This window comes from Phodopus roborovskii, unplaced genomic scaffold (genome assembly GCF_943737965.1).
Source record: "Phodopus roborovskii unplaced genomic scaffold, PHOROB, whole genome shotgun sequence".
NCBI classification, from domain to species: Eukaryota; Metazoa; Chordata; class Mammalia; order Rodentia; family Cricetidae; genus Phodopus; species Phodopus roborovskii.
In genome coordinates, this window is record NW_026126563.1 from 7153350 (window position 1) to 7178536 (window position 25187).

General features: G+C 49.6%; 2 protein-coding genes across 4 annotated transcripts in view; one reads left to right on the forward strand and one right to left on the reverse strand.

The window, feature by feature from the left end:
- Pard6g (par-6 family cell polarity regulator gamma) overlaps window positions 1-25187 on the reverse strand; it is a 1244350-nt gene that overhangs the window by 884887 nt on the left and 334276 nt on the right. The gene's annotated exons all lie outside the window — the stretch shown is intronic.
- Ctdp1 (CTD phosphatase subunit 1) overlaps window positions 1-25187 on the forward strand; it is a 52845-nt gene that overhangs the window by 4581 nt on the left and 23077 nt on the right. For both annotated transcript variants that reach the window (XM_051202235.1, XM_051202236.1), the window contains exons 2-10: window positions 4506-4589; window positions 5152-5245; window positions 5641-5769; window positions 8141-8291; window positions 11479-11569; window positions 12731-12897; window positions 13805-14818; window positions 16529-16670; window positions 17903-18112. In XM_051202235.1, the coding sequence (XP_051058192.1) occupies window positions 4506-4589; window positions 5152-5245; window positions 5641-5769; window positions 8141-8291; window positions 11479-11569; window positions 12731-12897; window positions 13805-14818; window positions 16529-16670; window positions 17903-18112 (2082 nt within the window). The remainder of the gene's footprint in view (window positions 1-4505; window positions 4590-5151; window positions 5246-5640; window positions 5770-8140; window positions 8292-11478; window positions 11570-12730; window positions 12898-13804; window positions 14819-16528; window positions 16671-17902; window positions 18113-25187) is intronic.

Genomic DNA, 25187 nt, shown 5'->3' on the forward strand with positions numbered 1-25187 from the left:
GGAGAGTGATACTGTGTATCTGTTTACCCACCATCTGTCAGAAAGAAACCTCTGAATTGGTTTGTAATAGTACCCTGATCTTCTGAAGACGACTTGTTTGCTTGATTTTGTTCCTTTGGTTTTTGGTGTTTGTTTTTCTAGACAGTGTTTCTCAGTGTGCCCTTGCCTGTCCTAGAGCTTGCTCTGTAGATCAGGCTGACCCGGAACTCATAGAGATCCACCTGGCTCTGCTTCTGCCTCCTGAGTGCTAGGATAAAAGGCTACAGGACTTTAAGTTCCCAAAGAGGTTTGTGCTTGTAATTGTTGGTGAGTGGGATGGAAGGAGGTGATAACCCTGAATCAAGCAGACTTGGCTTTGTAGCAGAGTGAGAGCGGTACAGTAAACCACAATCAATCAAAATGTAGAGTTGTGGAGCCCAGTCCCCGTGATTCCTGTGCAACAGAGCTAAGTACCTCAAGGCGCAGGGAGCAGTGGGGAAGAGCGGATGGGAGGATTGTAAGCGCAGGGGTTTGCTCTGAGGCCTCCGAGTAATGTCAGAAGTCACACCCCTAAAGTCTTACCAACATGACTGCCTAAACATGAGCTGAGCATGGGCAGCAGTAAACATGCCCACATGGATGGTGCAGGCCTCAACCCTATAGGAAGAACTGCAGGCAACTACAGAGTGCTGACAGTGGGAAGGACACACCATCTGGTACCCACTACCAAATGGTCAGCCCTGGAAACATACACACAAGCAACATGCCATGTATACTGAAGTAACTAGGCATATATAAGTGTGTATATAACAGTTTCTGTAAAAGCAAGGAAGGATACCCTGGAGGGTTTGGAAGGGAGAAATGACATATCTCAAAAAAAAAAAAAAAAAAAAAAAAAAATTAAAGAAATAAAATAAAAAAAAAAAAACAGTCTATAAAACAAAGACAAACAAAAAACAGGAACCTGCAGAGGCAGAGGTTGTAGATTGCATTTGTGGGGCAGTCAGTACCTGTGGGTTTCTGGGAGAAGAGCATTTGCATAGCCAGCTCTGGCAGGAGCACCCTGCTAAAAGGGGGAATTATTTCAGCTGCCTAGAGAAGGAAAAGTGTTAGAAAGCCTGTAACAGAGGAACTTGGGGTTGCTCTTAGAATTAATCTCCATTTCAGTGTTGGGAAGTTAGATGGGCAGATTGGATCAAAATCACACCACACTCAGGTGCTGTGTCACCAAAGTCGGTACCGTGCACAGTCTGCCTTTAGGAGTAAGATTTCACACTCCCATGGCTAGGCTTTTTATGGATGAATATTCTTTGGCTAAGTACTCATGACTTTCCTTGTTGGCCTCTGCTCTGTCTAAATAATTACCCAGTTTAGAAGGCATTTGAATGTCTGAAGCTAAGGAAATTGATACTTTAACTGAACTTGTTAAATACAGATGATTTGTACTTCAGATGGACTTGTGTTATGTTCCCAGTTTTGAAGGAACTCTTGAGGTCTTTCTGGTTGCTGAGTTTTGTGTGCAGGCTTTTAAGACGCTTGGTATAATCATTTAACAGGGGCCTCTGAGGTAGGTGGGCTGTGAAGTGTGCATGGCATTGAGAAATGTATTGCTAGCCTTGTGTTTTCTTTATTTTAGGAGAGATTAAACAAGGGGTTCAGAGGTTAAAGAGCACAGACTGCTCTTCAGAGGATCTGAGTTCAATTTCCAGCAGCTGTTTGGTAGCTCACAACCGTCTGTGACTCTAGTTCTAGGGAATCCGACACCCTCTCTGGCCTCTGCCAGCACCAGGCATATATGTAGTTCACAAACATACGTTCAGGCAACAAAAAACCCATACACATTAAATAAATCTTTATTTTTTTTAAAGATTAAATGAGATCCTCATATGTGGAGGAATAGAGAAGTCAATTTCATATATATTTTTGAATTATGCATAAATACTGTTGTCATTGCCAAATGTAACAAAGTGATGTACGTCCATTGTCTCAGGAAAAGTACATTTTATTTGGGGGAAGAGAGAATAGAACAAATTAGTTTTGAAATGTTTATAAAATACTTTAAAGATACACATAAAGTCTGTAAATTGAGATCTTAATGGATTTTTAAATGTTATATATATACACAATCCATTTAATTAAAAAACAAGCTATTTTTAAATTTATTTAATAATTTATGTTTTGTATTAGAAGTCTCAGTTTTCATGTGCACATTAAAGTATAGATAATGTTCATTTCATACTGTGTGTGTGTGTGTGTGTGTGTTAACTGCACTGGTGGGAATGTAAGTCTTGTGCCTTTAGGTGGCACCCTGCAGCTCTGGAGCTTTGTGCAGCTGTAAGAATTTAAATCCTTGGCTGGTGAGGATCTGAGACAGGTCTGGTTTCCAACAGAGGAAATAGGGTGAGTGACACTTGTATGCAGCTTCCATGCTTCTAGCAGCTCTGAGTTTCTTTGACACTTGTGTGTCTGTGTGTTTTGGGGGCACAGGTCCAACCCCAGACGCCTCCATCGCTCCTGCCCTGGAAACACCAGAAATGGGGTTGGGAAGGCTCAGCAAGCTGACACAGGCGGTACAGTATGGCAGCAGGCACATTATAGGCTTTGCTTGTGAGGTTGTGTAGCCCACTGCTTAGGTTGGGCAATGTTCCTTCTGTGTTTGAAGCTGAGCCTGTTTGCAGAGGAATTTTTGCTCATGGCTTTGATATTGGGCCCATGGCCCAGGGAAGACCAAACTGGACCGGTTACCCACCAAGGTGTTTGGTTGTCGATGTTTCCAGCTCTGTCCTCACAGCAGACTTGTTTATAACTTTACCCCTGCCCTTGATGGTAGCCCAGTGCTGCCATGTAAAACATTCTTACTCTGGTTTCTAGGCAGGCACAGGAGAGAGAGAACCAGGCTGACTCCACAGAGGCTGGTGGGCAGGGGCACTTGGGGGCTCAAGGAACCTTCCTGTGTCTGAATTAATACTGATAAGGTTGTAGGACTTGGGTGATCTGCTGGAGGGTGGGGAGGAGGTGGCATATCACGCGCTTCCTTGTGCAGCCTGTGTGGCCATGTGGAAGTTGCTGACTTGTCCTGGCAGAATTTAGCAGCTGTGCTTATGGAAAATGCTGAACTGGTCCTGCTGTTTGTACAGAGACACAGGGAACCTCAAACAACCACTTGGACAGAGTAGAGTTGAGAGCTTTTATTAATTGGTTTGGAGACTTATTTTAGAGCAACAGTAATCAGCGTTCCATTCAATTTGATTTGACTTGTGAGGGTTCTTCATGCTAGATCTAGTAGCTCTTTGTTAGGACTGTGGGTCCCTGGCTAAAAACTGAGAGACCCTGCCCCTGGCACTGGGCTGTGTTTAGTTGTGATCTGTCTTAAGTCAGCTGTGGTAGAAGGTGTGAGGGAGGGGCCCTCGTTTGCTTTGCTTTCTCTTGCCTGTGGTTTCCCACAGCGCCAGTGGAAGAGCTCCCCTGTCCCCACTGGGTTGTGTATAGGCCCTTGGGCATACGCCCAGCTCAGGTGAGTCTCTCTCCCAAACTTCATGCACAGGAAGGCAGGGTTGGGAGCAGAGACCCTCAGTGAGGCTGGACCTGGAGCTGTGTGTGTTGGGTCTTGGCCTTCTCCCTCTTGTGAATAGCATAGATGCCAGGGAAATGCCCTTTATTGTTCCTGCATGGCAGAGCTTTGGTCTACCCTTTGTCCCTCCTTCCTTCACCTCTTTCAGTGCTGTGAGGGAGCAGTAGAAGGCCCCTGGGCCAGGTCCCTGGGAGGGCCAGGTGCTCTGGACTAGAGTGTGACAGGTGGGACCCTGGGAGCTTCTACCGGGGACAGGCAAGAGCAAGAAGCAGAGAGTGTAGCAGGGCGGAGCCAGTTCTGGTCAATGGGAGCTGATCCTGCTTCTAGAGACTCTTAATTTCATGCCACTGGGAAATAATTGGAAAGGTCCCAGCAGCGAACATGGGCCTGACAAGGACCCTGCTGAGCCGTATTGGAGATGCCAACCTCTGCTGGGTTATCAGAGTGCAGCCTCTGCTTTTACAGTCTTGAGAATTGTCTATAGTAATTCCTCCCTGAGGCAGTGGTGCGTGTGTGTGTGGGGGGGGGGGGAGTTCAAGGTCAGCGTGGACTACATGGTCAAATACTGTTTTCAAGAAAAACAAACATACAACTAGGGATGTTATAATTCTGTCAGATGACTATGAGCTGGTCTGGACTGGGAGTCATCTGTGGGAGGGAACAAGAATTTATTTTGGAATTATGCATTTGGTATTGATGCATTCTTTATCAGAAACGTGAGAGGATCGTGAGCATGTATTTATTGAGACCATCTGTATGTCATCTCTTCAGACTCTTCATAGCAGTAGAGGCGTGGCCTGGCTAGAGTAATTTGAGAGTCAGATGGAGCCAGCCTGAAGACTTCCTTGGGATGCTGTTCCCATTCAGGTGCCCTTTCTCGCACCATGTGATGATACACCGAGAGATTTTTTTCTTAACGTGATTCAGTTGTTAATGTTTGCTTCTGTCTTTGCAGAGCGCTTCTGATGAGATTGGAAGGGTGCAGCCATCCGGTTGTCATGAAGGGCCTGTGTGCCGAGTGTGGCCAGGACCTGACTCAGTGAGTATGAGGATCAGGAGTCTTCGGCTCTCCAAATGGCCAGTTTCCCAAGGAAAGAATCCTTTTTGTTTTCAGCCATCATTGCCTGACACCCTAATTATGTGGGGTACCCTTCTTCGGTATTTCTCCTCACCTGCAATCACTGCAAATCACCTTCTACATCTGGAGCCCATCCCCCCCCCCACTCCCATGACGTAGCACAGCTTTGACCTGGGCCTGTTTTTATGATGCTCTGTAGCTGACCACTGATGATGCTGTGTGATCTCTGTTCATTGACAAGTGTGGGTGGTAGTGGCTGCCATATTTCTAGTTGGTTCCATGTAACTGCGTTGGTTTACACAGACAGTTGACTCTTGCACTGAGCACATGACTGGCATATCTGGCTGCAGGTGTGATGGAGAGCCAGTTTCTAGTGTTTTCCTATTTTTAAAGACAGGCAGCATTCACTTCGCTGTCTGCACAAGATTGTGCTAGGATAGGCGTGTTGGTTACTACCTGGTGAAGGAGTGCCACTCAGTTAGGTTTCCATATGGATAACCAGATGCTCTTTCCACACTCACAGGCTGCAGAGCAAAAATGGAAAGCAGCAGGTGCCACTTTCTACGGCGACTGTTTCCATGGTCCACAGCGTGCCAGAGTTGATGGTGAGCTCCGAGGTGAGAGGAGCAGCTGCTGCCGGGCTCTTCGGGGAACTCTGGAGCCTGCATTGGTAGACATCTTTTCATAGGCAACCTGCATCTGGAATATTGCTTTCCAAGACTTTCTTCTTTTTCGTTCATTAACACCTGTGTCTACATGGGTGCATTGAAGCCCCTAGCTCTCAGTTTTGAGTGTTTTGGTGACTTTCTGGATGCTGCCTACACAGTAGCAGGGGTGGCTTCAGTTCTCCGTGAAGCAGACTCTGCTTAGAAATGCTGTGACAGGCTGCTGACACGGAGGCCGTGGGGATGGCTGGGAACCTGCTCTGTGTTTTTTCTTAATCAAAGTGGATTTTATTTTTAATTCAGATATGCATAGATTGTCATTTGTCCCTGTCCCTTTTTGACTTTAGCAAGCTGAAAAACTAGGAAGGGAAGATCAGCAACGACTGCATCGAAACCGAAAACTGGTCCTCATGGTTGATTTGGACCAGACCCTGATCCACACGACTGAACAGCAGTGTCCCCAGATGTCCAACAAAGTGAGTAACACCCGCTTTCCCATGGTGGCTCTCACGCCAGCCTTACACCCCATGATTACATTTCAAAGTACATTATCTTGTACCTGTGTCCGGGCTGGGCCTGCTGCCACTGAAAGTGGCTCCTTACTGTTAGCATTGAGTTTTTGTGTGAGGTTCACACTTTCCGGGGTCACCCAGGGTGTAAGAGTTTAGAGACCTGTGAAGATGGTGGGGGGGGGCACACAAGGAATGCTGTAGAGTTCCTTGTATCTGGATGTCTAATCCAGATGATTATCCAGAGGATAATCTGGGTGTGTGTTGAAAAGAACCTGGGCGTCGCCATGAGGGAATTGAGTTCCCCAGAGTGGCGTAGGAAGCGGCCAGCTGTGGGATCACACTGAGCTTAAGCCTGAATGGGAAGTCAACTGCTTGCGGGAAGTTGAAGTTGAAGAGGGAAAAGCTTTTAGTACCTGTTAGAGAGGGGTGACCTAAAGCCTGTAGTCATGCAGACTATTAACAAGAAAGGCCTGGCTAGTGTCAGGTTCCGGGTTTTAAAATATTAGCTGTTGGGCAAGCGACACGTGGAGTATTATTTTAGATTTTGTCTACCATTACAGTTTCATATGTGCCCTACTGTGCCAGGTCTAGGGATGAGAAGATACTAAAAGCTGAGCGCAGCCTAGTATATGTGGGTCACTAGAGCCAAATTCCTTTACTTGAATTAACTAACTGCTGTGGATATAATGGTGACCAATGAAAATCATTTAATGAGTTTTGTGAAGATTAGCCTACTATGACTAGATGTCTGCCTCCACAGCACAGCTTATATTTATACTCATATTAGTTCTCTTTGTGTGTCATGGAATCTTACAGGACAATGTACACTGTATTTGGTGTGAAAGAAGTTCTTACTGAATAGTGTATCATTTCAGTCCCAGCACCTGCCTGTGTGGGGAGCGATTGAAGGGCGTAGCTCCTGTGCGTCGTAACATGCATTGCTGTGGTTGTTGCTTTCATTGTGCCTTTGGAGTTGCACAGTTTACATTAGTTCATTAAGACAGCCTGAACCAGTTCTCACTTGTAGGGGATCTGGACTGCTGTGCTGGTCTGCACATCTGTATAGGGCAATGGTTCCCAACCTGTGGGTTGCAACCCTTTCCACAGGGGTTACCTGAGACCACTGGAAAATACTATTTACGTTACAGTTTGTAGAAACAAAATCACAGTTACGAAGTAGCAACAAAAATAACTTTGTGGTTGAGGTCCCTACAATGTGAGGAAGTGTGCTAAACGTGTAGGATGGGTTAGGCAGGACGAGCCCTCTCCTAATATCAGTACTGCCAGGGTTCTTCTCGTCTCTAGCCAGGGCCTGGGCCTCATCCTCTGAGTTCAATTCTGAAGTCTGGACACTTGGGGAAGGGCTCCTTATTCTTGCTGTGGCATCCATCCATGCCTGTACCAATGTGGAGGTTGATGTTACTGCTGTTGGACTGATTACCGTTGAGAAGGGGAAGCTAAGATTAGAATCTCTGACTCCGTGTCTTTAACAGCTCAGTTTCACCATCCTGGTGTGTTTGTATTAGAGCTAGTGAGTATCTATCCTAAATAGTTTACCTTTTTAATTGTTAAAGAAGTCAGTATATTTTGCTGAGAAAATAATGATAAGTAGAAGTAAACAGATCATAGCTTAGTTCCCTAAGGAAAACACACTTATCTGCAGAGTAATAATGGGAGTATAATACACATTTCACCTGCCTGTGAGGTGATCTAGAACACTAATTCATCACTCATGTACCTGAGTGAAGCTGTGTATCAAGCCACTGGCAGGTGTACCCTCATTAGAAGCTCAAGAACCACCATGGGTGTGTACAGGACGGAGGCTACAGCTCTGTCGTTTGATCCGTAAGAACATGTGACATAGCAGAGGCTTAGGCAATAACAGGTTAAGATAATGCCACAGATAACAGCATAGATGGGACATACAACCTAGTACTGATCCCCAGACATGATTGGGTAGTCACTAACAGCCATCACCAGCCTGTCCTGCTTGTGGTTATCACAGGTAGTTATCATGCTGGTTGATCCTCAGTAGTGATAGGTGGTTATAGTGACCGGTAGTTACCAGGTTGTTTATAGTAAGTAGTGTCATGGACAGGTATAATTATGAGAGGTAGCCATTGCAGCCTGTTATTACCGTGGCTGGTTGACATGGTTGTGGTAGTTCGTGGCATCTATCATCATGCACCTTCCCATGCCTCATCCGTGCATTGTGTGCCGCCCCTCGTCAGACCTGGACGTCTGCAGACCTTGTGGGGTCCCCAGCTCCGCCGCAGCCCTGCCACCTGGAAGTTCTCCCGCACCCTCCGCTCACCCCTGCCTGTTGTTCTTCCAGGGCATCTTCCACTTCCAGCTGGGCCGGGGTGAGCCCATGCTGCACACCCGCCTGCGGCCTCACTGCAGGGACTTTTTGGAGAAGATCGCCAAGCTGTATGAGTTGCATGTTTTCACTTTTGGCAGCCGTCTCTATGCCCACACCATTGCAGGTCAGTCAAGCAGTGTGAGGTCCACAAACGAATATAGGTGGCAGGTTATTTCCTGCTGTCAAGGGCATCTTCTTCAAAACGAGGAGTGGTGCAGGAACCCAGGGTCAGAACTGCCTGTTGCGGTGGGGAAGTTGCCTGAGACCACAGGTGAATTAAACTTGTGTGGGTGCGTTTTAAAGGCGCCTCCCTTAGCAGACTAAACATGGCTTTGGAGCTGTTGTTGGAGTGAGTGCCAAATGCTTTACCGGCCATCGGCCATCGAGAGTTACTTGAGGACTGAGGGACTGGTTGGACATGTGAACTACCTGCAGTCGCTTCGTGTGCTCTTAGTGTGCAGTGGCCACCAGGCGGCAGCACTGTCTTGGGAATGAGTTCTGAGCCGATGCACTCAGTCGTGCCTGAATGCTGAGGGAGGACACACTCCATTCCAGCTACCGAGCAGGTAGCAGTTGCAGAACTTGTTCAAGTGAGCACTTTCCAATTCACAGTCTTGTCGCTGGGGAGGTGGCTCAGCGGGTGCAGCTCTTACTGTGCAGGAGTGAGGGGGCCCGAGAGCAGGCCTCCAGCACCCACTACAATCCCGAACGGCCAGCCAGTTTCTGAGCCAGTAGGATCAGGTACCCTGTTTCAAAACAAAACAGAAAACGACGAAAGAAAGGGAGGAGGAAAGCCAGTGTTGGCCTCTGGCCTTCACACACTCATGCACGCATGAGTACATCCATATCATACAAAAGCACGCGCACACACAGGCACACACACTTCAGAGACACAGATTGATCTCTGTCTTTGTTGATGGAATTGGTTCTTTAGAATCTCTGTTTAATATTTAGTCTGTCTGTAGCTTTGTTTTTTAGGTCGACTTTAGGTTCACAGCAGAGACTCCCCAAATACACTCTCTCCTCCACAGACTCTGCCCCTACTGCACACAGCCTACTCTAGACGTATCACGCCTCCCTGCCGTCAGCAGCTTCCATTAGAATGTACACTCATCATAATTTGGGAATCTACACTGATACTGTGTTTATCACAAACATTGAAACCACGTTAAAGCTGATCCATATTGTCTGTGATTCAGTGTTTTAAGGTTGTGACTCCTGTGTACCTGGGACATAGGATTTGAAGATTTGTGTAATTGTGTAATAGGAAGGTGAGCCATCTCAGACCGATAAAGGGCCCCATGCTCTGACTGCATACTCTAAGCTGTAATCAGCAAGGTGATTATTAGTTGGCTGCCCTGGGAGGTTGTGAAAGTGACTGCAGGGCGCTTGTTTGTCCTGTCCGCCCTTCAAAGGCTCAGCGAGCTGGTACCATCAACAGACTGCCGCCTGCCTGCCTGCCTGCCTGCCACCGGAGCTGCACATGCCTTGGTCTTGGGTTACAGTCTCTAGAACTATGATGTGTAGATCCCTGTTGGTTCCCAATCACGCAGTCTGCAGTCATTGGCTGTAGCAGCCTCAGCAGCTAAGGCGTCCTGTATAAAAGCAGCTCCACACCCAAGCGTGTGGCTTTCCCACTGAAACCTTGCCTCTCTGGGTGGTAATTAGTGACTCACTGGCTAATAGTGATAAGGTGCAAGCTTTAGGCAGGTGACATGGAGAGACATCAACAGAGTGTAAGGAAGAAAACACCCGGTTCAGTGAGCACTTTTTACTTTTAACTTTTGAGTTAAAGGTGTCAGAAAAATCTAAAAATTAGAAAAATAACCATCACTGTCATCATGTCCACATGTACTCCCTCTTATGGTGTGTGTCTGTGTGTGTCTGTGTGTGTGTTTGTCTAAATACACACACACCATGCCATGTTCTTCTCACGTAAGATTCTTACATCATTGTGGTTGTTAATAAATCTGTCACATAGCTACATAGCAACTGTTTCTTTTTTAATAATTGCATTCATTTTGCTCTTTCTGTATAAGAGAACTGTCCACTGAGCATCCAGCATTAGTAAACTTTTCTCACTTTGGATTGGCTTCTGTGGGTGAGCCTGTGCCTCCTGCCCATCAAGTAGCAATGTCAATATTTCTAATTTGGGTTCTTCTAGCTCTTAGAGTTATTTAGGACAGTTGCTGGACAAATCCTAGAGCATGGGTTCTCAACCTGTGGTTCGAACCCCTTTGGGGGCGGAATGACCCTTTCACAGGGCTCACGTGTTAGATACCATTTCTGTTCATAACAGTAGCAGAATTACAGATATGAAGTAACCACGAAAATAATTTATACATGAGGAACTGTATTAAAAGGTCACACAGTATTAGTAGGGTGGAGAACCACTGGCCTAGAGTCACCTTCCTTGTAGATACTGTGTTTTATTGATCTGACCGATAGACCCCGCAGGGCCATAGGGACTATGTCAGTACTGAGCAAGAGGACATTGCTTAAGCAAATCCACACCCTGGGTTCATCTGGTTCCCACCCTCATTCACCCTTCGACACTCAGTTAATGTGCTACTGCATCAGGTCCCTGTTAATAACCCCCGCGGCGCCCTATGAAGTTGAGAGAAGAGATTGAACGCAGGAGAGACAGTGCTGCTTGCTGCTTTGACAGTGTCCGTACTGGTGTTGTTGACAGTGACACCATAGGAGGCAGCTAGTAACCCTGGCCCGTGGGGCTTCCAACTCAAACCCTGCTGCTGTGGGTCTTCCTGTCTAGGCAGACACTTGAGCCTTGGGCACCAGCTCCATTTGCAGCCGTGGCTTTAGGGAGGAATGCCAGTGTCTAGTCCATCAGAATCGTGTTGGACAGAATCGGAGAGCAAAGCAATGTCCAATAGAGCTGCAGACGGCATCGTTACCTTCCAACCTAAGTGTCCTAGGAACACTGTATGCCGAGCCTGAGGGAACTGGACAGGGTGAGGGGTGCAGTGGCCGTTACCCTGCGCGTCCTAAGTCCTAAGCGCTGCACAGTGCACACCACGGCGACCGTGGACACCAGTGGCGCTGATGGGTTACTTCAGCCTTAGGAAGTGGGGTCATTAGGGCAGTGTCCTTAGGGGATGCTGGGACCACATTCCTCCTCCTGGGCTTTACACAGCAGGCCGTTTTCCAGATGCCTCAAGTGAGTGTTACCGTAGAGAGCACATGCGGTTTTGCTTAGGTGTGGTGGCGTGTGTGAGAGAAGAGCAGGTCTCAGCCGTGTGTCACTGTGGAGTGCTCTGTGCAGTGTGACCTCTATCCTTTTTATCCCACAGGCTTTTTGGACCCCGAGAAGAAGCTTTTTTCTCATCGAATATTGTCTAGAGATGAATGCATTGACCCATTTTCTAAAACAGGAAACCTTAGGTATGTACTTGGCCGAATTACCATGAGGACGGCTTACGTACTATTCAGTTTCCAGACAGTGGGCAGGTCTGGGGCTCGTTAGGTAAAGTAGCCTAGAGAAAGTGGAGGGTCTGTCGGAAGCAGCAGTGTGACCCCAGCAGCTGGCAGAGGTCACTGTCTCCACGTGGCTTTCTGAATCGAAGGACGAGGGGGGCGGTGCCAGCATCTCAGAGTTGCTGTTTGCTGGGTATTGACTCCACTGGTGTACAAAACACAAGTTAAATAGCCAAATGTTACTACATGTTTGCTGTTCCCACTTCTTCCTGTTCTGTTACCTTTCCTTGGTTTCCTGTCTTCTCTAAGCGTTTGTGACAGGGCGAGCTCATCCTCAGTCCTACTTGGAAAGCGGTGTTGTGTCTGAACTTCCTCACTTTGCACAAGACATTTCCCATTTCTACCCCAAAAGGCTGTGTCTACCGTTCCCGTGTGTCAAGTGGCGCTCATTTCTATAGCGTGTTTCTGCCAGGTGTAGGGGTGTGGCTTACGCAGGCAGACCCCTCTGATGCTTCACCTTTAAGGGCTCTGCAGAGACCTAAAACCTGTGCGCATTATTAGTAGCGAGAAGAGACCGGGGTGTTCAGTTGACAGCAGGCCTCACCTTTGCCAGCCAGCGTAGAAGGAGCAAATGGGGGGATTCGTCCGCACGCAGTCGTTGTTGACCCCAGCAGAGTCACTCTGGACAGGCACGTGCCGCCACCTGCAGCGAATGTGGGGACAGCTGCAGCTCGCCCTAAGGTGCCAGGTGAACCCTGGCTCAGCGCCCTGCCTGTGTTTGTGAATGTGGTCCAACCCATTTGTTTACAAGAACTGTGTTCTGACCTGTGACGGAAGAAGTCACCGTTTTCCACTTTTGGGTTTGTTTGGTTGGTTGTTTGTTTTGGAGAGCCACACAGTGGAGGAAAATATTTTAATGTTACTTTTTCTAGACAAAAAGAAAAAAAAGGATAAATTGTGAATTAAACAAAAGCCCTGTTATAGCTGGCTTCCTTTGAAGGAGTGTGCTCTTTGCTGTCTGTACTCTCTGTATGTGGTCGAGAGTCCTAAACTGTCCTTTTCGTGGATTGAAAGACTATTGTAACTGGCACATGGGTGTTTGTGTAAATTGCGTGTTTTTGCTTGTAGAAATCTCTTTCCCTGTGGAGACTCAATGGTTTGCATTATTGATGACCGAGAAGATGTCTGGAAGTTTGCTCCTAACCTTATAACTGTGAAGAAGTACGTCTACTTCCCAGGCACAGGGGATGTGAATGCACCCCCTGGGTCCCGGGAACCTCAGCCGAGGAAAAAAGGTGGGCAACTCCTTCTCAGTGTGAAATACGCATTCTGATAAATGTTTTTCTCTTACGTTTTATCTCTATAATGACTTATAAATTCAGTATGGACTTTATTTATTCTCTTTTGCTTTTTTTATATTTCAGATTTCCTGAGGCAGTTGGGTTTATGCAATGAAAAGTAGAATATTTAAGAGTCTTATTAGGGGCTGATGACATAGTTCATGGTTATACTGCTCACCTACCTTTCACAAGGCCCTGGGTTCGCCTGGAGGAGGAAGTGGGGGAGCAGCAGCCATGCCATACTGTTTAAATTTTCCCGGCTGAGCACCTAACTGTGGTGCTGCTGCATTTCTTCCTGGATTTTCTAAACAGGACGCCCCGTGGATTATTTATCCCATAGGGGAAGTGAGGTGCGGGGAACAGTTGCTCCCCTTGTAAGAACCAACCCCAAGCAGGACTCAGTCTGTTGCCTGTGAGGAGACTGCAGGAAATGTCCAGAGTGTCTGAAGGAAATGCATATTTCTTTTTTCCCTTTTTATTTGTTTGTTTTTTGTTTGTTTTGAGACATAGACTTATAATGTAGCCCGGATCCTCTACCTCAACCCAAAAACAGGGATTACAGATGTGTATCACCAAACTCAATTTAAAAGAGTGTTTAGAGGCATGCCATTACTCCCATAGTCACTAAAGTAGAGAGAGAAGGACCTGGCAGGCCACGCCCACATGGACTATAAAGGCAGAGGGAGTGTGCATGGCCACAGACCTGAGCTACTTACTGTCCGACTTTTGGATCAGAACCTTCGTGAGGCTTGAGTTAGAGGACAGACAGTTGAGGCTGTCCTGGAGAGGGGACGGTTTAGTTTAGTTTTGAAAGTTATTTACCACTGAGTAAGAGTAACTTTCCTTTTGTGTGTATCTTTAGTCAATCACTCTTCTAAAGGAGCGGACATCTTGGAACAAGCTTTGTCAGTGAAGGATCCCGAGGAAGGCCGGGCTGCTCCTGGGGTGGAGCAGAGCAATGGCCTTGGGAAGGCCTCCCGGGAGCTCAATGGTGGTGAGGCGGTACCAGGAGCTTTTCCCAGTAGCACCCATGAGAAGGACACCTGGTGCCTCACCCGGGCCTCTCCTGCCAGCAGCCACGAACTGACGGAGCCTTCAGAGCCCCCAGTGTCTTGTGACTGGGATAATGGGTCCACCCCAGGGACCCAGCCCGCTCAGGGAGACCCTGTCCAGGGTTTGAATTTTGACTTGTCCAGTGACAGCGAGAGCAGCGACTCAGAAGGGCAGAGGTCCTGCTCGGCTTCTGATGCGGAGAGCGAGGAGAAAAGAAGCCAGCAGCCTGCAGACACCCAGGACAGAGCCAGAGCTGCTCAGCAGGGGGGGTCCCCTGACACAAGTGGGGGGTGCCCTACAGCGAGCCCCACGGGAGAGTCTGGGCCCAGCACCCGCCCGAATCTGGATACGCAGGATGAGGGTGAACGGGACAGCCTCTGTGGCCTGGGCAATGGCTGTGTGGACCGGAAGGAGGCTGAAACAGAGTCACAGAACAGTGAACAGTCGGGTGTCACTGCGGGCGAGTCCCTGGACCAGAGTGTGGGGGAGGAGGAGGAAGAGGACACAGACGATGACGACCATTTGATACACCTCGAGGAGATCCTAGTCCGGGTCCACACCGACTATTACACAAAGTATGACCGATACCTCAGGAAGGAGCTGGAGGAAGCTCCAGATATACGGAAAATTGTGCCTGAGCTCAAGAGCAAGGTGCTGGCAGATGTAGCTGTGATATTCAGTGGTCTGCACCCAACAAACTTTCCTGTGGAGAAGACCCGAGAGCATTATCATGCCACGGCCCTGGGAGCCAAGGTCCTCACTCAGCTGGTGCTGAACCCTGATGCTCCTGACAGGGCCACTCACCTCATTGCAGCCAGAGCTGGTATGTGCCGCCATCCCTGATGGCTCGGGTAGTGACAGCAACCAACACTGCTCCTGGGTGGGTGTGCACCTCTGAGCTTCTTCCGCTCAGTCTCTTTTTCAGGCCAGGTCATAATGGAGCACTCTTAAGAATCATGACATTTTAAAACAGGGCGACCAGCTAGGGAGATGGGGAAGTGTTCGCCACATGGCTATTAGGACCTGAGTTAGATCCCCAGGAGCCATGTAAAGCCAGGCTTAGTGGTGCATGTCTATAATCTCTATGCTCCTACAGTGTGACATACAGTGACAGAGACAGGGGACCCCAGAAGCTCGTGAGCAGCAACATCCAGGGCTGTCCTCCAGGGCCTGTCCTCCGGGGCTGTCCTCCAGGCCTGTCCTCCAGGGCCTGTCCTCCAGGGCCTGTCCTCCAGGGCTGTCCTCCAGGCCTGTCCTCCCGGGCCTGTCCTCCAGGGCTGTCCTCCAGGGCGGTCCTCCGGGCCTGTCCCCCAGGGCGGTCCTCCAGGGCTGTCCTCCAGGCCTGTCCTCCAGGGCGGTCCTCCAGGCCTGTCCTCCAGGGCGGTCCTCCAGGGCTGTCCTCCAGGGCCTGTCCTCCAGGGCTGTCCTCCAGGGCCTGTCCTCTGACCTCCACATCAGTGCTTGGCACCTGTGCTCATGTGCGCCCCTACTCATCCTCTCCTCATCTCTCTCTCTCCTCTCTCCTCTCTCCTCTCTCTCTCTTCCTTCCCCTCCCTCCCTCTTTCTCTCTCTGTTAATAACTGACTTCAGGTAAAGTTTTTCCTGTATACATTTCACCTGTCTTATAAATGGTCTTCATAAGCAATTTGGCTTTCCCCCAATGGAGATGACCCATGCTATTATCTAGTTTGGCTTTCCCCCAATGGAGATGACCCATGCTAGTATCTAGGCACCGCTTGCCCCTTGCTATCTTTCAACGATAGTCGGTGAGTTGGGGCTCTCCTTGGCTGTTGGGGTGGCTCATTCCCAGTCTCCCTGAAGGTTGCAGTCTTGTTTGATTGACTCCAGCTCTGTACATGGGGCAGTTGGCACCCGTTAGCGGGGTCAGATGGGCTCTCAGACCCCAGCAACATCTTTTGTCGCCCTTTCAAGTCGGGTCTCTCCCTTGGGTTGTGTCTGTGTGTACACCTACCTGTGTGAGTACTTGGGTTACTCTGCGCTGCCTGGTCCTGAAGCTCTTTTCTCTGTGGACACCAGCCATAGGGACGATATGAGATGTGATGGGCATGTGCTCATCCTATCTATTCCTTAGCAGAGAATGACTTCCTTGAAGACCGTTAGCTGGGGACTCAGTTGCCCATCTTATAGCATAGGGCCACTGAGCTGTGTGCAGAATAGCTGTCCTGCACTAGAGGATAGGGCAGGGTCAGCTGGAGATAGAATGAGGGGTCACAGAGTCACTCGATAGGTGATCAGGAGCCCTCCGAGGGCCCTTGATACACGCAGGAAGGACAAGAAGAGGCTGGGGACAGGGTCAGGCCAGACTGGTAAAGGAGGTGATGGAGTTGAAAACTGATGTCTGAGGGGATAGCTTGAGGATTACAGTGTAGTTTAGAATTCCTGTTGGCAGAGGTTCTAACCCCAGTGGTGAGGAGGATGCTTGTCTGCAAGCCTCGTGTGCACCTCCATCCTAGGGAATATAACCCCCACTCTGGTCCACAAGGGCAGGCAGTCTGACATGTTGTCTCTGTAGGCACAGAGAAGGTGCGCCAGGCACAGGAGTGTAAGCACCTACATGTGGTCAGCCCCGACTGGCTGTGGAGCTGCCTGGAACGCTGGGACAAGGTGGAGGAGCAGCTCTTCCCGCTCATAGACGATGATGCCCGGGCACACAGGTAGGCTCGCTCTCGTCCACATCATCCTATTCCACACTGCCTCTCTTGCCTGAGCTACCCAGCCTCAAGCAGGCATGCAGGTGTGCCCCACCCCCTCCGTGATCTTCCCAAGCTGGGCCAGGAGCTTCTGCAGACGCAGGGCTACTTCATATCCAGCCGCGTTTTCAGGTAGGAAGCGGAGTTCTGGCTGGATACAGTGAGGAGAGCCTTGTTGCTGCAGAGTCTCCATCCAAGGTCCACGGCATTAGTTACTGCCCTGGCGCTGTGACACTCAGCACCCTGAGAAACTGTGTAGAAGAGGAGCGAGTCTGTCTGTCATGGTAGGATCTGGTCTCAGGAGCTTGAGGCAGCTAGTCATGCTGGCTCAGCGTTTAGGAAGAAAGAATGAAAAAAAGCATTGGTGCTCAGCCAGCTTTCTCCTTTCTGGGCAGTGCAGGCCCAAGCCCAGAGAGTCTGGGGATGGCATCTCCTCTCCTCAGTTAGCTTAACCCGAATAATCTTTCACAGGCCTGACCCCTCAAGGTAGTCATTACTAACGGTTACACGCTATCTATCCAGCCCCCAAGACTGCAGCTCTCCCAAGAGGAGCCTGTTCTGTCCACCCTGTCCTTGACCTCTGCAGCGAGGCCTTGCAGCTCCTCTGTGAAGTCAAAGATGAGCCACCATTAACACCCAGAGAAGCATCAGAGCTGGGTTTTCTCTTAGCGCAGTGCAGTATGAGATTGAGTAGTGCCTCCTAGTTTGCGTACATTTCTTCAGGGCTATTTCATAAAGTATATAAAGCCACCAAAGGGAGGGAGTGTGATGAGGGCCATGGCGCAGGTCTGCAGAATTAGTCCTCAGGGAAGATACATACATGGGAAATGGAACTTCCCATCTTTTGTGTACTTGTGATGAGAGAAATTTGGCTGTTGAGGGCAAGTGGCAGTCAGTCGGCTGAGAGTAGCTCTTTCTGGTCATTGTCAGCTCAAGCAGATATCAAGGCTTGAAGTACAGAGAACTGGCTTCCTCCAGGCGCCCTGCTGCACAGCAGGCTTGGCGATGCTGGCAGAATAGCATCGTGCTGTATTCACATGTCGTTATGTTCTAGAGTCCGAGTACAACTCTTCTATGCCAAGCGTTCAGTCGGGAATTGAAGAAGCTTTTCATCTGGAGCCTATCCAGAAGTTGCTGATTGTCCCTGGTCCCCATTGCCACATTCCTGTATCCACAACCTCTCTTTCATCCCACAGGGGTAACAGCCCTGCAGCCTTCCCAGACAGACAGACTGTGCTCCCAGCAGCCTTGTTCCACCCGATACCCATCCATTCCAAGGCCCATCCTGGCCCCGAGGTTCGCATCTATGACTCCAACACAGGCAAGCTCATCCGGATGGGCACCCAGGGTCCTGCACCAGCTCCCTGTAGTGCTCCCCTTATCCACGGGGAGCCTTCCTCCTTCAGGTACGTTGTGGCACACGTAAGCTGCTTTTGCTGAGAAAACGGGCATCTGAAGTGTTCAGATTTAGTTTTCGGAACCTATTAAGATGGTTGTGTTGGACCACAGTGTAGACAAGAAGTGACATTTGGGGCTCTGTTAGGTTTGTGTTGGGCTTCCTGCCTACCTGACAGTGGTGATTTCCAGTGCAGAGAGCACCTCCCCAGCTTGTTCTGGACTCTGTTATTCTGCTTAGTCCTGAGTTACAAAACCGAAAGTAGAGGAACCCACCCTTTGGTTCTGGGATATGCTGTGTGAGCCATGTGTCTCTGCAGGACGCCCAGTGCTGGCATGGTACTCGAGTGTCCTCGGGTGCCCAGCAGAGGAGGGTCCCATGGAGGGCTCTGGCCCCTCGCAGATCTGTCCTGCTGCAGGCAGTCTTGGCCTCCTGGACTTCCGCATACTGAAGAAGACGCTCTGTGAGAGCACTGAGTAGATTAAGTCATTTGATGGCTGGGTTGGCGATGCCCCACAAGTGACCCTTATGACCCTCTTTTCTGTCTGTGCAGTCTTAGTCACCCCATCCCTGTGAGCTCCTCAGGCTCCCCTCTATAGCTGAAGCACATCCTGCTTGTTTAAATAAGGAGCCTACAGTTTGGGGCAGTAGATGCAGTGTTAGCTTGCAGTCAGCATACCGTCACCTGCCCGTCCCTCTGTGCTCCTTCAGAGCCCCCAGATCATTCCTGGTAGTTGCCCTATGTGGTCAGCAGCCCAGAGCTATAATGGTGTTAGTTCTGCTCTGATTGCAGTAGGCCCTGGAGGCCTGAGCAGTTTGCATGTTTTCAGCAGAGTAGTTTTAGGGTGGAGCAAGAACTGAGTCCTGTGTGGCCCGGCCTCAGTGCCACACAGGCAATCGGAAGCAGGGTTGGCACAAGCAGAAAAGCCAAGGCGTTTGTTCAGGACTGGCGTGAAGCAGCTCTCTCTGCGTCCTTGGTCCGCCTTGAGTGTACTTGCTGCTTTGCAGTTCAAAACAGAAAGTGTCATCGACACTGAAACTTGTTTCCTCCCAGTTAGTCACTCACTCAGATGCTCAAATGCTGGAGTGTGTCCCTTGCTGCTGCTTTAGTCTGTACCATCACGTCACTGAGTGGGGTCACTGAGCTCAAGGTCAGAGACAGCTTTACTGTAGTACAGCACAGCATCTGCTTTGCTGTGGTTGTCCCCGATACCCAGAAGAATAGAGCTGCCGTGGGACAAGAAGAGGGGAGCAGGAGCTCTGGGCGCAGCCTAACCTCGCTGTGGATGGTCTCACTCCCAGAGTGCACTTCAGTAAGCTGCCTGTTTATGTCCTCTTGGTCCTTTTTGTCTACTGAGCTCTTCTTTTGAGAGAGGATGTACGGGGTTGGTTAGTCTTGTGAAGGTTTGCCAAGAAAAAGCTTAGGAAGCCCCCTGCGTGCTTACAGGGGAGATGCCGTGGTTAGTGCCACCCTGCCCAGCTTCCCTGCCTGTGCATGACCTCACTGAGTGGCGTGGAGAACTAGGGACTTTCCTCTGGAGCAGGCACCTCAGTCAGTCAAGTCACTATCTGGGAAATGAAGTTCAGTATAGATTTGCTATACATTGTTTCTTGAATTTTCACAGCTCAGTCTGAGCCTCCTTTCGGATTCTGTTGTGATTAATACCATTTGGCAAGTTCTCCACACTCTGAAGTGTCACCTGGTCCCAGAGCACGGGGACAACAGAAGTTTGGGCACCTCCTGCTAAAATATAGAGCCTAGCAGGCGTGAGCTTGCAGCCACACGATTCCAAGCAATTCATTTGTGCTACAATCTGAGAAGTCTGAGTTTGGTTCAGAGAGAGCACTGTTTATACTTTTCTGTCCTAAGGTGAAACACTTACTCTTTTGTGAACACGTCCTTTAAAACGGCGAGGCTGTCCTCACGTCTGAGGTCTTGGCTAAAAGTAAAAAAGGGTGAGTGGGCGAAGGAGCAGCTGGTATAGAACCCACATCCATGCTGGCCACAGTGGCGTGCTGCAGTACCACTGATGGCTGGTACCTACCTGAATGAGGGTCAGTGATGAGGCAGCCCAGCTGAGCCACTCAGAGGCCTTGTCTCATACATATGAAGTGGGGGGTGATGGAGAAGACACATGATGTCAGCCTCTGGCCTACACGCATGCACATACTTGTACGAACATGTCCCTATATATACCACATCAAAGTGTGAAAGAATGCTGCTACCTCAGACGGGCAGCAGTGACACTCTGTTCGCCATCCCTACCTCCATAGCAGAGCGTGCTGTGACAGAAAAGGTTAAACCAGTTAAGGTAACCATAGAGGTGTGCAGGTCCTTTATGTGGGACACAGATGTGCCCAGCAGGAAGTCGGGGCAAGTGTGGCCTCAGGGCTGAGCTGGAACCCTGGCAGCCCAGGTGGTCAGTGCATGTGTGATCTCTAGAGGGGACACGGTGGCAGTGGAGAGAGATTGAGCATTCCGCTTGTGGGAACGGGGTGTGATGAAGACTGGGGCCTCCACATGTCACTCCTGTGACACCTGTAGATTCAGGCGTGAAGTGTGCTTGTGTCTCGCTGAGAATGTGTGAGTGGACTCAGCATTTGGCTGGGCTCTGGCGGTGCTGACTGAGAGTGTGTACCCTTTGACCCCGGTTCTGCTTTAGGAGCTGTGCCCCACAAGTAAAAGCAGTAGCTGAGGGGACTCCAGTTTCTTTCTTGCTGAACATATCATAAAGCTGCCACACCAGGCAGTAATAGCTGGCTTGGGAGCAGTCCCGATGACTGGCTGGGCTGTGACTTGTTCCCACACTGGTGTTCCTCTCTGGGGTACTGCGTTACACCACCGCATCCACACCACGGCATCCAGGACTTGAGAGGCACAGCTGAGAGGGAGGCCCAGAGGGACCCTGGTGACTGCAGACACCTTTTTATTGGAGTTGGAGGGAGTGGCCTCGGTCAGCCCAGAGAGGCGGATGGGTGTGGGGGAGGGAGGGCTGGAAAGGGTTTGGACTGGGCATGAGAGCCTGTCCCTATGAGGTAGGGACATACCCATCCCAGATCTCTATGAGCCCTCCCTCTGAGGGTTATGTGGAGGACACTCTATGTGAACATAGCAAGTTAATCACTGCTCCTAAGTGATTGGCTCTCTGGAGGTCAGAGGTTGGGATTGGGTTTTGAAGTCCCAGGTGTCAATCTTTCTAGGGCATGTTCTGAAGCGCCTCACACCTTGATGGACACTCCATGGTTTTGACTTTTGTGTCAGGGACTGGGAACATTCTAGTATTTCCCCTTCCTGCACAAAGTCCCAGTGGTCAAGGGGCCCACTTCTCAGTTGCTGTCTGCTCTGCAGTATTTTTATAACCCGGTAAGGGGCAGGAAGGAGCTGGTTGAAGGCCGTTTCTGAAATTCAGTTTCTAAATTGCAGTTGGCCAGCAGTGCTTCCAGACTTTAAAGCAGCCGCTAAGTCAGTATGTGCTGGTGTGCACCTGCGCATCACCTGTGCAGTCTGCTTCCCCGCGGCGGACACCAACTCAGCTCTCATTTCTTTTCCCTTAACTAAAAAGCAAAGGCCCCTTGTCTGAGGTGAGTACAGTGTCAGGCGCAATACTGTTCCTTTAATTACCTGGCTTTGTTTGAAGTGTGTGTCAATAGACTAGGGATACCCAAGACAAGAGAAAGTAATGGAGTGCGGTAGGCTGCGCCTCAATAAAGCTTTTATTACAGCTGCAGTGACAGCAGGTTCTGGTCTCCAGCAGTGCGTCCTGGGAGGTGACTTGTGCTGGTGTTTTCTTCTGTAGAACCGGAAGTGTCTTGTGCATCCAGGTGCCAACCTATCCTGGTCCATTAGAGTTGTAGAAACTTTATAATGGAAAATGGCTTTGTGTCATCATACTGACACATCATCTCAGCCCAGTGCACCTTGTGGGCTGCCAGGTAACTTGTCAGGTACCTTACTCTAGCTGTCCACACTTGCGAGGGCAACAGATGTCCAGACTACTTTCTTACTCATGGCCCTGACTTCAAAAGCCGATGAGCTGAGTAGTTTACATAAGGAAACCTAGAGTCCCTAGCCCTTTCTCTTCCCGGCTTACATGTCGGCACACAGCACTGGATGTCTGAGGAGCAGGAGCATCCAAATGCAAACGAATGCTCTCCTTGTGGGTATTTGTGTCCACTAAGGAATGTAGCTGAGGGATTTGACCCCATTTTGGTCAGACCCTCTCTGCCAGACTCCTCATCTGCTGAGTAAAGAAGTCTAGCATGTGTTACTCCCTTTTAATTTAAACTAGAGACTCCCCAGTCCTTGTTGGACTTTGCTTCCTTTCTGCTGAGTCTCGTATGCTGAGCCACTGAACAAATAAGGGTGCTCTGGTTGAGTTCTCCATGCTGGTGGTCAGTACCAGGTGACTTTCTCTTTTATAGTCATACCCACCACAATTCCAGACACCCACAGCGGCCTTGGCAGCCAGTCATCCTTGACTGTGGGGAATCCTTGGCCCCATCCAGCACGGTGAAATGGACCAGTAACCCACCCATCCTACAGCCTGTGTAGCTCCTGCTCTGTCTGTCACAGAGCTCCTGTGCCTGCTAAACTTCTAAGAATTTAGCTGTGTTACCTCCACGAGAGTGGCAGTTAGCCTCATCCGGGGCCTGGAACTCTAGTAGACCCATTGTGACAGGGTGCTTGGCAACAGCACCAAGCGCTGTCTTTGAGGGTCATTGTCACCCAGGCTGTGAAGTTGTAAGTTTTGCTTGGTACTTGGTGGCTAAGAGTACAGTGGAGTCTCCCAGACTTGTCACCGAGTGAAGCCAGGGCCATCTGCAGGCACTCTTCAATGACACTCAAGCACAGTGAATGGGTGGCTTGAGAAGAGGCTGTCTCTAGCTGGTAGGTGACCTCCACTTGATACCCCTCTCCCTCAGGGTGTTTGAATCAGGTCCCCATTGGCCATATGAAGAGGTGGACCCCTGAGCCTGACTGAACGTGCTAAGATGAAAGGGGTCCCGCCTGGAAGCCAGAGCCCAGGGAGAGGCCTAACATGGCTCTGAGGGGGACACTGAGCTAGGAACATCCATTGAATGTGCTTACTCTTTGGTGAAAGGACTTTGCGTATTCTCTAATTGAATTGTTTGGTTATTACTGTTAACATAAGCCTCTGTATGTTTTTACTGAATGAGATTTTCGCAGCCCACTGTGGTTTGTCTTTGCACCTTTGAACTAGGCCTTTGATAGAATGATGAGAGTTTTTGCTTTGTGAATTTTTGAAGTTCTACTTACCAGCTTTTCTTTTTATGAATTGTATTTTCATTGTTGAGTTCATTACTGATAGGCCAACCTTCAGATTTCTCTGGTGTTTAATTCTAACCATTAGTATATACTAAGATATGGTATGTTTTCGGTCAGGTTTGGTTTTTTGGAAGGAGGGTGGTATGGGGGGGGTGTGGGTGTGCGCACCCCCCCACAGGAATGCATGCGGAGGCCAGAGGTCAGTGCCCCATGGCATCTTCATTTGCTCTTAACCTTATAGTTTAAGATAAGAGTCTCTCACTAGACAAGAGCTCACCGATTTAGTAAGCAGTTGACCAATGAATTCCAGAGGTCTACCTGTCTGCCTCTCCAGCACTGGGATTAAAGGAGCATGTGTGCCCCGTCATGCCAGGCTTTTACCAGGGTTCTGAGGACTCCCACTCAGGTATTCATGTTTGCATGACAATCACTTTACTGTTTCACTCTTTGTAGAAGTTGGGAGAGGTCTTTTTCCACCCCCTTTCTTCCCCGTGAGGTTATGGGGGGATTGATAGCTAGCATTTGAGACATCACCCTTTTCCTCCTGCAGTAGCTTCTCCACTCAGGAATCACAGGTGTGCAACACCACGCCTCACTGAGCTGTGGGGCTTTCTTGCTTCAGTCTCTTTTGTTGCAAATGCCCTTTTCTTCCTTGACCTCCACTTGCAGTCTCAAAGTCAGGCGAGTGCGTTTCTGTGGCTCTGTTTCCTACCTGTGTCTGTCCGTTGACCGAGCGAGGGTTAGCGCCTTCCTCTCAGTCTTGGGTGGAGTACTGCCTTGTTGATAGGTTGTGGAGAGCTGTGGGGTTTGGTGCATCCTCCTTGTCATATTGAGGAGCATCCCTCCCTCCTCCCTCTGACACGAACTCTCCTTCCTGGTGAGAGTTCGTGAATGGTTGTGTGTATTGACTAACATGAGCCTGTAGTTTTCTTCTTGGCATGCTTCCATATGGGTACTTAGCCTTCTTCGATTTTTCTGTGTTACGTTTATGCACCTGTTTCTTAGAGGGAAGGTGTGTGGGCTTATGGGACATTCCACAGAGCAAGTATGGTGGTCACAAGACACCTTACAGGAGTAGTGCTGTCCTTTCGCTATGTAGTTCCTGAGGATCAGACTCAGAGCTCAGGTCAGCACACTTGGCAGCAAGTGCCTTCTTCATCCAGAGCATCTCCCCGGCCCATTGATTGGTTTAAAATAAAATAAAAACTCTTCAGACTCTTAGAATGGAGCTATGTTTATGGGTTTGTAGTGTTGCAGGCACGCCAGCCATGAGTCTGTGAGGTATTTACCACTCTGTGCATTTCCATTTGCCCAGTGTGACTTGCTTCACTAGTTGGGTCAGGAGTGTTCCCTCCTCTTCCCTTCCTCCGTTGAGCCTGGAGAGAGCTGGTGCCACAGCCAGCAGGGAAGGGGGAATTCTTCTGCTCTGGCCTGGACAGCTACAGCTGTGGCAGCAGGTGGCGCCATGCTGCTAACAGTTCTCCACCAAGCCTGGGGTGCCGGGCGGGCCCTTGGCTCTCCAAGTGTTTGTAAAGGCTCTACAAGTCCCAGCTCTCTGTAGGCCTAGGGATTTAGAATTCCTTAGATGTTGGCATCAGTTGGCATTGGAACTTCCTCCAGGCCTGGATGCCAGGATTCCCTCGATCTTGACATCAGACTCCCAAGTCTCCCAGCACCCAGGCCTGGTTTCTCTTCTCTAGTTCGTCAGCTTCCTTCCTGTTCGTCATCCTCCGGCCTCCCCTTGTTTGTCCCGGCTGCTCTGAGCTCTTCAGCTCCAACGCTGCCACTTCGGCGCGTC